The sequence below is a fragment of the Corvus brachyrhynchos genome, unplaced genomic scaffold, assembly GCF_000691975.1.
Source record: "Corvus brachyrhynchos isolate BGI_N302 unplaced genomic scaffold, ASM69197v1 scaffold21, whole genome shotgun sequence".
Taxonomy (NCBI): Eukaryota; Metazoa; Chordata; class Aves; order Passeriformes; family Corvidae; genus Corvus; species Corvus brachyrhynchos.
Window position 1 is genome coordinate 797029 of NW_008236924.1, and position 13787 is coordinate 810815.

At 47.0% G+C, this 13787-nt stretch overlaps 1 protein-coding gene across 1 annotated transcript; it reads left to right on the plus strand.

Moving 5' to 3' along the window:
* Positions 1 to 4060: 4060 nt before the first annotated feature.
* LOC103611398 (neuropeptide Y receptor type 2) lies at positions 4061 to 6382 on the plus strand. Its single transcript, XM_008628909.2, has one exon. It carries the CDS (start codon positions 4966 to 4968, stop codon positions 6214 to 6216), a length of 1251 nt encoding a protein of 416 aa, XP_008627131.2. The 5' UTR covers positions 4061 to 4965; the 3' UTR covers positions 6217 to 6382.
* Positions 6383 to 13787: the final 7405 nt, after the last annotated feature.

Genomic DNA, 13787 nt, shown 5'->3' on the forward strand with positions numbered 1-13787 from the left:
ACTGTCTCACCTGTCCCAGACTCCATAAATTTCAGGAGGTAACAGATTCCCCAGGTTAACCAGGATCCATCCACCACGCTGTCTCTTCCTTTCCGCAGCCCCAGAAACTGGTGTGTCTCCATTGCCGTGTCACCCCTTGATCCCTGTGTCCCAGCCAGCCTTGCTCTGCTCCCATGGCACGTCACACAGGGCAGAGGGCCCTGCACTGCTCCCCCTGCGTTCTGTAAGATAAATTCCCATGACAAATCAAGTATCCCTGCCAAACAGATCTCTTCTCACCACCTCCTTTTTCATCCTGTCCTGAGCTGACTGACCACGGCATCCTCATTGGCCCCTTCAGAGTCTTCCATGGCTCCAGCCTAGGCAGGGACATGAAAATATTTAGTGTGAGGAACCACAAGAAATCCCTGGTGTATCTCCTCCTCCTTGCACTTTGTCTCCAAGTGCCAGTTCTATGCTGGGGTCCCCCAGGAGCAGTTCTGGGTGGCAATGAGCATCTGATGCCATGAGGTTTCTGCACCAGTGGCCCTGAGCTGGATAGATAACTTAAAAAGCTGCAGCAGATGGTGGGCAGGTCAGAGAGTCTTCCCTTTTGCCAGAGTGTCACAGCAAGGCAGTCACACCTTCACTGGAGATGGAAGGACCTGGGATAATTTCTATCTGTTCTTTGGCTTCAGAAAATCCTCCAGAGCTGCTGTTTGTCCTGAAACCTGCCCATTCCACAGAGAAGACAAAATTCATTCCACTCCATCAGTCACGGTTTGCATTTTCATGCAGTTCCTGAGATCTATGTTCAGGTGTTGTGCTGAGATGCAGAGTCCTCTCTGGTGGTGAATGCAGGTGGCTGGAGTTAGAAAACTTGGGCTCTGTCCAAGCCCTGCTGTGGATGTGCAGTGTGGTCTCTGGTGGGCTGGTTAGCCTCCATATCTCCATTTATTGTGTTCTCCTCCCTTAAGTGTGTGCTGTGGGGTGCAGGGACACTGAACACTGCTGCCTCTTGAGTGTTGGAAGGGAATGAAGGTGGTAGAAGGTGGCTTGGCCCAGGGTGACCACTGGTGATGAGGGATGGTCTCAGACTTCCTTGTCACGGACATCTGTCTGGATATGGGTCTGGGAATGGGATGAGTCAGTGCTCCTGACTGGGCTGCTGGAGATTAAGGGATTTGGTGGAGTTGAGCTGCTTTGGAGGAAGGACAAGCATGGAATAAATCAATGAGCCAAGCCATGGAAGTATCCATCAGCCTTAGCCCTCACACTCCAGCACTGCTGTAGAAAGAGTTTGTCATTAACCAAAGAGCAGAGACTGGCCCAAGTCCCTGCATTCCCTCCTTTTGAATCCATGGACTCCAGTCCCACTGCTTGGACAAAAAGAGAAATTCTAATTAACAAGCTCTGTTTTCTCCAGCCCTCTGCCCACCCTGCCAGCCCTGCTTTCTGAACCATGCCAGGCTTTATGGATGGCTTTTCCAGGTCTGAATGTGCCTCTTCCAGTCTGGCTGACTGCCTGGGGCTGCAGCAGGGACATGGAGGGAGCTGGAGTGTCCCCAGGAAGCAGAGGTGGGTGAGTCCCAGGGCACCCGGTCTAGGTCCTCTGTAGGAATGGATTTTGGAGCTGTCATTTTGGTCACTGTCCCAGTCATTGACAGCAGTGTGCGGAGTGAAGGGCTCCTCTGTGCTTCCCTACTTCCCAAAGGCTGAAGCCTGCTGGCACAGGGAACAGCTCTCTGTCTCACTGAGAGCCATCCCTGGGTTCCAGCCCTGCTTCAGGCTGAACCTCAGCTGGAGGAGAGGGTGAGGGTTAAGGTTATCTTGGTATGGGCAGCGCCCTGTTTCTGAATCCCTTCATGACAACTCAGCACAGAAGAAAGGACCTGGATAGTATTTCTACCTCCTCCTGGTCTCTCCTGCTGCTTTATTGTCCCAAAAGCAGTTGGCTCTCAACTCCAAGGATTTTTTCATCTAGTCTGGCAGACCAGTTAGGCACAGGGCCTGACAGCAGCCTACACATATGCCAGCACTTCCATTACTTGCTGGAACAGACCTCAGTCCACTCCTAGCAGCATCCCAGCGATGTCCAGGCAGCCCCTGGAGTGGGAACATTTATTATAACCATTTTGTCTCTTAATTAAAATGTCTTAATTGATTTGTAATAGTTCCCCTTTGGAGAAAAAACAAAACAAACAAAATCAAATAGTAACTCCATTAAGGACATTTTGTTAGGAAGTGAAACAGCTCCAGTAACCATGATGTTCCTGGCTCCTCTCAGATGGTGGGTAGCTGCCAGTCTCCAGCAAAAGGAAATGGGCTGAGATGTGGGTGCAGGAGCTGGCAGCCAGTTGGTGGATGAGATGGAGAAAAAGAGAAGGGAGTGTCCACTGATGTGGTGCCAGGGCTTGGGTACTGAAGATAAATGGAACAGGCAAGCCACAGAAAAGGGGATGACAAGTGATAAAGTAACACTGGACAATGCAGAAGGTATAAATCCCAGATGGAGAGCGAGCAGGGAAAGTACAGCCACCCCAAGCGTCCCCAGCACTTGCTCTGTTTGCTTGGCTGACCTTGCTCTCTTGGCAGTAGGGTTTGCTTAGGGCCAGCGGCAGCAGCACAGGTGTCTGCCAGGGGGTCAGGCTCTGCCAAACAGGCTGTGGCTGTGCCACCTTCCCAGTGCCCTGCTGTTCCCCTGCTCTGCTTTCCACTGCACCCACTGTATGGCATGGCTCTGAGCTGCCCTGTCCTGCCTTAAAAGTTGGAACCTCCCCTTGGTCTTTCCAAGGCTGGGGCAGCGGTGTTGTGGAGGTCTGAGACCACCCTTAAACAAACCCTGACCTAGCAGATCCACCTATTTTTTCCTCTGCTTCCTACCCTCCTAGCAGTAGCTACACAGTGTCCACTATCTCACAGTGTCTGAGCCCAACAACCTCATTTACAGGAACCACTGGCATACATCAGTCTGCAGAGTGAGATGATAGGCAGGCAGTTGCACACAGAGAGGGAAGGAGAAAGAGTGCCAGCAGGGGTGGTTTTACTTCAGGCCTCTTCTGCTGGGCCTCTGCAGCCAGCCAGGCAGATTCCTGGGAGCTGCTCCTGAGGGGGAATCACAACCCTTGCTCTGAGGAGGGATTGACAGGACAAGCAGCCGTTTTAGTTTAGGTTGCAATGTAATTGCAAAGCATTCTCCCTTCCCAAGGACAGGCTGTCCTTAAACCTTTGGCTTGCATGGGACTTGCAGGAAGCCCACTAACATCCAGTCAGCAGTGCTCACATCTTTTCTGGGAAAATCCCAATTCCTTCCTCAATGAGCCTGAGAAGATACCCAGCAGTCTGCCTCCAATTCCCAATTCATTTAAGCCCTTTGCCTCCCTCCCTTAGTGAAAGGGCATTTTCCCTGCTCTCTGCAGGTCAGAGAAAACACAGTGCTTTGCAGACCTCCCTGCCTGGGCACAGTGACGACTTTTGCTCACTTTTGTTTAAGTCTGCAGTGGGAATGGGGCCCCACTCACAGTGCTGGGGAGAGGGGGATATGTGAGGGGCCATGTCCACCCCTCTCCACGTAGCCCACAGCACTTCTGAGCCACGGAGGCTGAGGAGGAGCCAGTAACAGAGCTGGCTTTTCTCCTGCCGTGTTTGGATTCAATGAACACCCTGCTGTGACAGCACTCTGCTCTTCCAATGGCACCGAATGCCAGCCAGGGGTTCCAGGCTGCATCAGTCCTGGCTCCTTGGGCTCCCTGCTCCCAAAGCTGTCTCACACAGGCATTTGAGCACCACGTGGCAGGAGGCTGACGGACACTGGGGCTCTGGCTCTCGGTGCCTGGATGTGCAGCAGCAGCTCCGTGGGAGGCTTGTTCACAGCTTCAGTGGTTTATGCCCTGCACATGCATGTCCCTGCAGGAGCTCCCTCCTCTGCTAAGCCAGTGGATGCCTGGGTGTCTCCAATATTGACAGGACAGAGAGATTCTTTCAGGGATCCTTGGCAGAATGAAGGTGGCACTAAATCATGGTGACAGTTAAAGCTTTGTTTCTTTATCAGGGTATTATGATTAGTGTAGAACAGAATTTATCATTGAAACAGCACAGGATTTCTACAAGCAGAATCAACATAGTACAATCTACAAATAGCAAAATACAGAATTTATAAATAATTTATGATTTCTAATCACCTAAGTAATACAGAATTTATAATACAACTTATAATTTATAATCACCTGGACCCTCTTCAGATTGGGCCAAATCCTAGTACATGATTTGTTGTATCATTGTGACAATCATAATGTAGACTCAAAAATCTTATAAAAGAATATGAGCTACTCACTGAATCTTTGGAGAAAGCAGAGGATGGTGGAGGTGTCCCCTGGCCATAGGGTCCATGGGTCTCACTGTCCAGTAGTTCCTTACTTAGGACTTGTAACTGTGCTCTGTGTGCTGTCAACACTTCCCGGTTCTGTGATGGGGACACAAACAACACCTGCCTGGCTGGGTGCCTGTGACCTTCAAAGCCAGCAAGGAAGGCAACAATTGCCTGATGCCTGGGAACCCTGAGACTGGCAGGGGAAGGAAGAAGAAAACTGGTTTGTCTAGTTGGTTCACAGGACCTTGAGGGGCTGATAATGAGGGCCAGGGAATGACTATGTGGCACATTTGGTCATAGAGAGTGGCTCATAAAATGGCATTAGTTGTGCTACCCACATTACTGGGAGGGAGAGCAGGCAGAACTGGGTGGATTGGGTGGTAGCATCACTAGCAGGTCAGTGGCAGAGACTTGTGCAGAGACAGGGGGAGAGATATTTTCACCTGGAGAGGTGAGAAATAAGAGACTGAAAAAAGCCTGGTACACAATCTGGAAATAAATAAATTGTTATGGGGAGGTGGAGAAGAATACCTTGACTTTGAGAGTGCCTTGTTTCTTGCCTTTCCTAGTTCTTAAAGCACTCAGGAATTTTTGCAGGCAAGTAAATCTCATCAAAGATGAGTGTCACCTGTACTCTCACTTCTGCTATATCTGTGTTCCAGACCTCCTTCTCCTTCCTCCTTATGGAAAGTCTCAGGCCAGGCACGGGACCATTGGAGGGAGCCAACAGCACATTCACCATGGAGAAGACAGCATTAGATGAGAAGCTGCCACATGGCTGGCATGCCAAGGACTTTGTCACTCCTACCCAGGGTCTCTCTGGGTCCCGCAGTGTTATGATGGACAGCACCAAGATCCTGGGGGTCCAGGTCATCTTGATTGCTGCCTACTCCCTCATCATTCTGCTGGGCTTCATTGGAAACTCCCTGGTCATCTACATCATAGTGAAGTACAAGACCATGAGGACTGTCACGAATTTCTTCATAGCTAATCTGGCCCTGGCAGACCTGATGGTGGACACACTCTGTCTGCCTTTCACCCTTGTGTACACCCTGCTGGACGAGTGGAAGTTTGGAGCTGTCCTTTGTCACCTGGTTCCTTATGCTCAAGCTCTGAGTGTTCATGTGTCCACTCTCACCCTGACTGTGATTGCCCTGGATCGGTACCGCTGTATCGTTTTCCACCTGGACAGCAGGATTTCCAAGAGGCTCAGCTTCACCATCATAGCTGTCATGTGGGTGGCAGCAGCTGTCCTAGCAGGGCCTCTGGCCATCTTCAGGGAGTACCGATATGAGGAAATCCCATCCATTAACCTCAAAATGGCTGTTTGCTCAGAAAAATGGCCCTCTGGTAACAACAGAGATGCCACCATCTACAGTCTGTCCATGCTCCTCCTGCAGTATGTTCTTCCACTTGCAATTATTTGTTATGCCTACACCAGGATCTGGTTCAAGCTGAAAAACCATGTCAGTCCCACTTCCAGGAATGAAAACCAGTGCCGAAGGAGGAAGACAACCAAAATGCTAGTGATGGTAGTTGTGGTATTTGCAGTCTGTTGGCTCCCCTTCCACATATTTCAGCTTGCCATCGATCTTGATCTGGTTCTTATCTTCCATGACTACAAACTCCTGTACACTGTCTTCCATGTTGGGGCCATGTGCTCTACATTTGCCAACCCCCTGCTCTATGGATGGATGAACAAGAACTACCGGAATGGCTTCCTTATGTTTTTCCGCTGCCAGAACAAGCCAGAAAGCATCCACACTGAAGGCTCGGTTAGAGGGAGGTCATATGTCTTCAGGGCCAACACCCTAAATGGGAGCATCAAACAGACTCCTGGCAATGGATCACTGCCCACAGAAGTTTAGGGATGGGACATCCACCTCCAGGATTGAGGCTGGCTGGGCCCAGAGACATTCTTGGGTGAATGCCTTTTTTTGACAGAACATTGTGCTGCCAATTATAGCTACAGCAGCCATGTAGAAATACCCCCTGTATCTCTCAAAACAATAAATCTGGTGTATTTTTGTCTGACCAAAGAAATGAAATTTTCCTTTTGCTGCGTTCAAGTTATGCATGAAAAAATAACCTGCAGAGAAGGCTTTCATTTAGCCAGAATAACACACCCTTCTTGCTATTTCCATTTGCCAAAGTGGGTTGCACAACCTTTTACCCCCGACACATTACACATTACAAACGTGGAACTGTGTGTGATTGTTCATCTGCACGTCTCCCACACAAAAACCTTAATGATCCATCTTTAGCTAATGCCTCCAAGGGGAGGAGGACCTGCACTCTGTTCTGCAAACATCTGATTCTTAGTGCCATCACTCCTCTGACCTGGGGAGGGAGTGGGCTGGCACAGACTGAGCTGGGCAATCCATGATCTCTTGCCCAGCATTTGCATAAATGTGCATTTGCAGCCCACGGGATGTGCTCAAGTCCTCAGAAAGCCCAGGAGGTGGCAGTGGCACTACTTACCACAGTCTCCTTTACAAGTGCAGAAGCAGGGCTTTGGGAATGCCTCATTAGGCAGGACTTGAGTGCCAGCACCCGGGAATTAGCAGGGAGGAGAGCAGGAAGGGAAACAGATAGGAAAGAGCTGGAGCAGCTGATTAACAGGACTGAAACTGAACCTAATGGATTGCTAAAGACCCTAAGATGTGGCTCCTGCCATGTAATAACTTGACAGATGCCAACATGACCAGAGAGGCAAAACTGTCAACGAAACCATTCTGCAAGGCACTCAGAGGGTTTAAAGCTTTCCTCCTGCTGAGGCTGGCAGTAGTATGGGTCTGTACACGGCTGCTTCATTTCAGAAGACAGATGTAACCTGCTTGCACGGTTGTCACAGATGTGGTGTCCTCTGGCAGAAGGCATGGAGACTAAGGAAGATATATTCTTTCCAACCAAACTGTATGTTCTCCTCCTGAAGGCTTGTGTCAGCTGGGGAGTGTATTTTTAGCTCTGCCATCAAAGGAGCCTTGATTGCTACTGTGATCTTGGTGTCATCTCTAAAAGTCAGTGTTCATCAGATTGGAAAGTAACTCCCAGATGTAGGAAAGAGACTCAACAGACCTCCTCATTAAAAATAAAATGGAAATAAAAACTTTGATTTGTAGGTCTTCACTGAAGCAAGGACAAGAGGTAAGAAGACCTGCAGTACTGAGTACATTGGCCTGGATCAGGCTGCTGGGCTGTCACATCTGGGTCCTCAAGAGATCAATTGCCAAAGGGCTTATTTGAAATTCTGCCTCCTCTCCAGCTTGACCTGCCTCTGGCCCTTGTTCTCCAGCTCAGCTTCCAACTGCCACACTAGATTTTAAGCTCTTTGTTTATTTCTGATCTCTGATCCTCTGCTCCATTTTCCTAAATAGGTGTAAGAAAGTTGTTTCTGGTTCCTTCCCAAGAGACATCGGTGCCAGGCAGGGGCTGAATACCACACTTCACACTTGGAAGCATGGGCAAATGGATGCCTAATAACCTCTTCAGCACCTGATCCTGCAGATCATAGCCTGGCTTTCTATTCAGGGAAATTCAGGATCTATGAAGATCCTGTCAGGAAGTCATTGGTGCTCTAGTAAACGGGTCCTCTGCTTCCTGACAGGCCAAGACATGATGGGAGAACCAAGACACAAGTTAACCCTGCTCATGTGAGTGCTGTGGAGTGGCAGAGGGAGTTTGCTGTTTCATCCTGACGGAAGGGGGAGGATATTCTCCTCCACAGCCCTGGTAAATTCTGTCCCTACTTAATGAGCTGGTCATTTCTACAATCTGTCCCTACTTAATGAGCTGGTCATTTCTACAATCCATCCTCCTGAGGAACTCTCCCCACCTTTCCATCAATCTCCAATATACAAGGAAATGTTTATGTTTCAAAAGTAGCTCAAATGGGTGGAAAGAATTCAACTATTACCAATAAACACTTCAAAAAGTGATTTAACACTCAATAATATAAGTCAGAGTAAAATAACAAATTTAGCAGTGCAAGCTTGGAAGCCAATCATGCTGCCAGGCAAGATGGATGAGGAGCTAAATTGCTCTTCTAGAGGCCTTGCCAAAGGTTTTGTCCTGTGACACCACACACGGTATCTGACTGCAGAGCAAGGCAGATAATGACATTATGAATGACTGTTTAATTTTGAGCCCAGACTTTTAAACTAAATATGGATAAATAAATAAACAGATCCAAGTTCTTAAAAAATAAATACTGGCAGTGGCATTTACAGGGCAGAGGAATTTTTATGCTGGAGCAAACTGAGAAGGAGAAACTATTTACTTGAAGGGTAACAGCAAGTTCTTGTTTGCTCTGTTTAATACACTTGTGCAGCTTCACTGATAGATTTGTGCCAGTGAGCTCGCTGTTTTTTACTTGCCATTGGAAAAAGTTACAACCTTCCACACCCACTGCTGGCAAGGAAAACAGCTCTTAGTTGTGCATACCCATTCCTGTGGAAAACCACGACGCCTCTATTGAGGGAAAGTGGCCTTAGTGTCCAGTACCAAACAGAACAAGAGAAGGCGGGGAGCAAGGAAGAAAAGCTGCTTAACAAGGGGTGATCACAGCAGATAAAGAGTATGTTTTGACTATTGTGACTGCATAGAAGACAAGAATTAATTTGTTTCCATGAAACAGAAATTGGTTGGAGATGAAGGTTCCCCAAATATTAACACTCTGCTAAAGATGGCCTTACTGCCATGATGAGCTCCATGAAACCAAAGACCAGCAGCTTTTAAAGCTTTTTAACTATTTAGAGCTCAGGACAGGGTATGACCCTGCTCTATGGGTGTCAAGGGCGTATCCTTTAGTAGTTACAGATAATCTTGGAGTCATCTTCCCATGCTTGCTCCTTGTCAAAGGCACATCTGTGACTTCCTGGCCAGCTGGGCTCCTCTCTGCAGTGCTGGCCCTGGTGTTACTGACGTGGGACAGAATGACTCCTGTCACTGGCACAACAGCTGACAGGGATAAGGTATTTCATTACAGAGCTGGAGACACAGTGACAGAAATGAAAATGAACAAGTGTTTCATGAAAGCTTATCTGGAAGGCAGTGTTGTTCCTGGTGGGCAAGCAAATTTCCTCTAGGGCTCTTCCTGATTCTTGCTGACATCCTTCTCAATATGCTGCTTCACTGAACTGACCCGAGGATATTTCACAGCTTTTAGGAAGGAGATTCTGAATTCCCTTAGAAATATCCTATTTCTTATGCTAGGACACTCCTTCTGGTCACATCATACAAATCTTGTATTACAAAATGTACCACGGAACAGTTCTTAATTGCCTAGAAAATTATTAACTTTGAATAGACACAACACATGGTAATGCCTCTAGCTATTCCATGCAACCATTCCTCACATGCCAGTCAAATCCAAGAACAGCTGAGTTGTGGCAACTTCTTAGTTTAAAACCAGCAGCATCAATAACTGTTGTTGCCTAGAACAGGATGCTCTAAAAGCTCTTGAGAACCAGAGTCTCTTATCAAACTTCCAGCCTTGACAAAGTACACTGAAATTCACAGAGCACAGGCTGTGCTTTGGACACAGGAGCCTTTCTGAGCACTAGAAATTTTGCCTCTAAAACACTTAGCTTGTTCTGAAAATCCCTTCACATTTAATTTCCAAAGCATACATGTCTGGAACGAGGTAATGCACGTACAGAGAGCCAAGGTTTGGGCTTTTTACTTTTCCTTGTTTTAAGGCAATATGGACAGCTGGCACTTAAATCAATGCAGGGCAAGCTGGGTCCTTTGGTCAGGGCTCTCTCAGAATCAAAAACGTGACACACTCCTGCATTTGTCTGAGCTTCATCCTGCTCCTAGAAAGGCCAAATTCAGCCCCTCATGGCTCTCTGCCTTACAGTAATAGGTGCCCTCTCCCATTCTCCATGGAAGCCCAAGCAAACAATGTCAAATGGCACATGTTTTATTCAACACACTCACAAATGTATCAGCAGAAACACTGCTCTGAGCTTTGCACAAAGGCTCTATAGGGAAATATATACTAGTCCAGGAAAGAGGCCGTTCCTCTAGCAAATGCTAATATGCCGGAGGGGCTGGAATGAGTTCTGTTCTGCTGAAGGAGATCGCAGACAGTTCAGCCTTTCCCTTGATATCAGGTGTTAATCTTATCATTGTTAACAGCTAACATGGTCTGAAACCAAATTAGCCTTTGGGCAGGAGCTGGGGAGTTGGCGCTGTCTTCGCATGCCTTTGTCTTTCAGTTCTGTTATTGTGTGATTCCACCAGGGTCTCTGAATGTGCTGGGTTTTAAATAAGGCCCCATAATCAGCTACTCTGGTGAAAATCAGGAATTGCTGCAATAATCTGGAAAAAAAGAAAGGATTCTGGGTTCATGTGGGTGAGCAGAATTTGGTCCCTTGCATTTGAAAAAACCAAAGCTTTGTCTTCCTTTCAGTTTTCCCTTATCTAGCTTGAGATTCTTCGAGTGCCAAAAATAATATTGCATATTACTGCCAGAATATTTATCTTTTTGAGCTCATTTCAGAGACAGGATTTGTTCAGGAGAGCCTGGGAGGGGACAAAGGCTAGGGTTTTAAAGCTCATCCTTATCTCTAGTCTCAGTGTTTTTTAAGTTAAAAGACAAATCAGAAAAAGACAAAGTCACTCACACCGAGGGAGGTACCAGTTTATCTTCAGACAACACAACTTCTATTTAATTTTCCATCCAGACACCCCATCACCCTTTGCCAAAGTGTTGAATGTACACGGGGCTGGATGAGGTTGGGGGAGGAAAGCATTTTTCTGCTGCTAATAGCAATATCTTAGTGTCACTCGTGATTTATAGCCAGCAAAGAATGCTTTTTCTGGTCTATGTTCTGTTCACTGTAATGAGTTCAGAAGGAAGAGTGCAGATGCCTCATGGAGCTCACAGGAGGAAATCTTCATTAGTCCAGTCCTCTCCAGTGTGGTAGCAAGGACTGGGAACATTAGAGGAGAAACCCTCTTGTTTATAACTAGCTTATTGAAGTGCACAGGCATGAAGTTGTCATTGTGTCACTCTGCTAATGTGTCACCAACTTTCAGACACTGCTCATCTTCAAGATTCACAAGCAGCTCAGCCACATGGTGCTTCTTGCTGTTGTAGGGAAGGAAGAAGGAAATTAGGACACAGAACAAGATATTCAGGAGAGGATGAACCCTTGGATGAAATCTGGAGGTTACACGGTTCTTCATGTAACCTGGGGTAGATTGCTGGCTCTGTTGGGAGCAGGATCAAAGGGGAGTGAACTCTGCCATGGTGCAGGAGGAACAGAGCCTCTATCAGATTAGAGACAAGTAAGAAATAACAGCAAGCCTGGATCCATCATGTCCAGTACTCTGTTGTAGATTGAGGCAATAAAAGAAGCTATTTAGGGAAAGCACACTTGCTTGGCCACTTTAGTCATCTGTTCCCCTCACATCTCTAACAGCAGCCACAATTGTCACATCAGCTGTGTTAAAGTGGACATCCCTGCCGAGGGCATTTAGTGTCTATGTCTAGACTTTTTGTTTGTGATTTTGTCTAATTACTCCCTGACACTGACAGTTCTGTCTGCTTCCCATGGCAGCCAGTTCCAGAAGTTCAATTCCACAGTGTAAAAAAGCACTTCCTTTTATCTGTTAAAACCAACCCCCTATTAGAGTCAGCAAATGCCAGCCGGTTCCAGGACTATGAACTTCCTGAGCAGCAGCTCAACCAGAGCTTACCTAGGGCCTTCTTCATTTTACAAATGTTGATGCTGTCCTCATTTTCCAGCATTCTTCTCTCCTGCCTCAAGTCATGTCTCCTAAGCTTCTTCATCCCTCATCATCTTGTTTGTCCTTCTGTGGACCTCCTTTAGTTTCACAAATACCACAATAAGCTGAATTTTGCTCCTAATTCCTGTGAAGGAGTGGGATCTATCTGCTTTGTTCTGACCTTGCTTGGGATCAACCACATGAGTGCTTTTCAGTAGGTGAGGAGGAAGGACACCTCTTGAAAAAAGTGTCAGACTGCCTCTCTCTGGCTGCAGCATCGCTGTATTCTTAATGTAATCTCATTACACTGGTCACTGAGTCAGTTCAGTGAATCGTGAAATGCATCCCCAGTTTTGTTTTTGAAGGTGAGAGACAAAAGGGCAGTCAGATCCCTTCCTCACCCTGAACTCTGTATCCAACAGATTTATCCAGGGGCAAGACTGGAGTCTAAATGACCCTGATACTGAACAAGTGTCATAGATCACAGCTTCATCCATCCATTCCATGAAACAGAGAAACGAGGAATTATGCATTTCAGGATAAGAGTGATGAGGTTTTGTTACTTGGCAACTGTAGCTCCCACACATTTTGGAAAAAAACTGAGAACATCCTGTACCTTGGAGAAATCAACCAGCTTAGGTGAGGAGGAAGGGAGCTGGCAGCAGATCCCCAAAACTTTGAGCTGGAAAGATCTCGTGAGGCTTGTGGAAGTAAAAATGTGCTTTATGTCTTCATGCTCCTCAGTTTGTCTCCTCAACATGACTCTCTGCATCAGTTTCTGGGCTCTTCATGATGAAATAATCCATTGTTCTGCCATTTCTGTCTCGCAGAGGCATTTCACAGACATCTGAATGAGCTCTAATCCACCTGCCAGCTGCAATCAGCACACAGCATGGCTGCACTCCTGTCAGCCAAGATTTGAGCACCAGAAACAAAAACCTTCAAAGAGGAATCAGCAAGAGATCTGCATGTGGAAACTGGGGAGGGGGCAGTCAAACCTGAGGGTTTGGTGAGTGTACATACAGAAATAGCAAACCCAGGCAATGAGGCCAGGGTAAAGTTTGACTTGCCTTCAGCAGTGGCAGCTGACTTCAGATAAGAATTCAGACATGATATATTAAAATAATAATTTAGGGCTTCAGTTGCTGGGAGCCAATCTCCACGGCTGAGCTCAGCAGGCGGCTGTGTTGCCAGACCCCAGCTAATGCTTATGCAGTGGTTCAGCATTTTTGGTCCAGTTTTGTTACTGACAACTTTGCTGTGTGAAATCCCGTTTCTATTTCCTAGGTTGCATATAAGAATCCAGTGGTTTCAAAGAGCAGATCTCAGGTCTCCAAGACAACCCTGCAGTAACCAATTAAGTAAAGGTAAGGTAACAAAACTACCATGGCAAGAACTGATTGAAACGGTCTGTTGCTTCAAGGAGTGCAGCAACATGAGATTGCTACAGTGGCAAAGATGTCTTATTACAGTCTTTGTAAGGTCTGCCTGGCACTGCAGTCTGTTGTGTGAAATTCCAACTGGCTTCATGTAAAATCAGTGAGAGCTGAGTTGCTAATACCCAGTATAATATTCCAGTTCATTTGGAATCCTGGTTTTTCTAATTATGTCATTAAAAGGACATGTGCTAATGTCACTGCAACCCAAGCAGCTAGAACAGCCCAGCAAGAGCTTCTCTCTGAGACACAGCTATTAAAGCACT

What these genes read in the sequence shown, in the direction of transcription:
- LOC103611398 (XM_008628909.2), top strand. Translation starts at nt 4,966, where the DNA reads ATGAGTGTCACCTGTACTCTCACTTCTGCTATATCTGTGTTCCAGACC.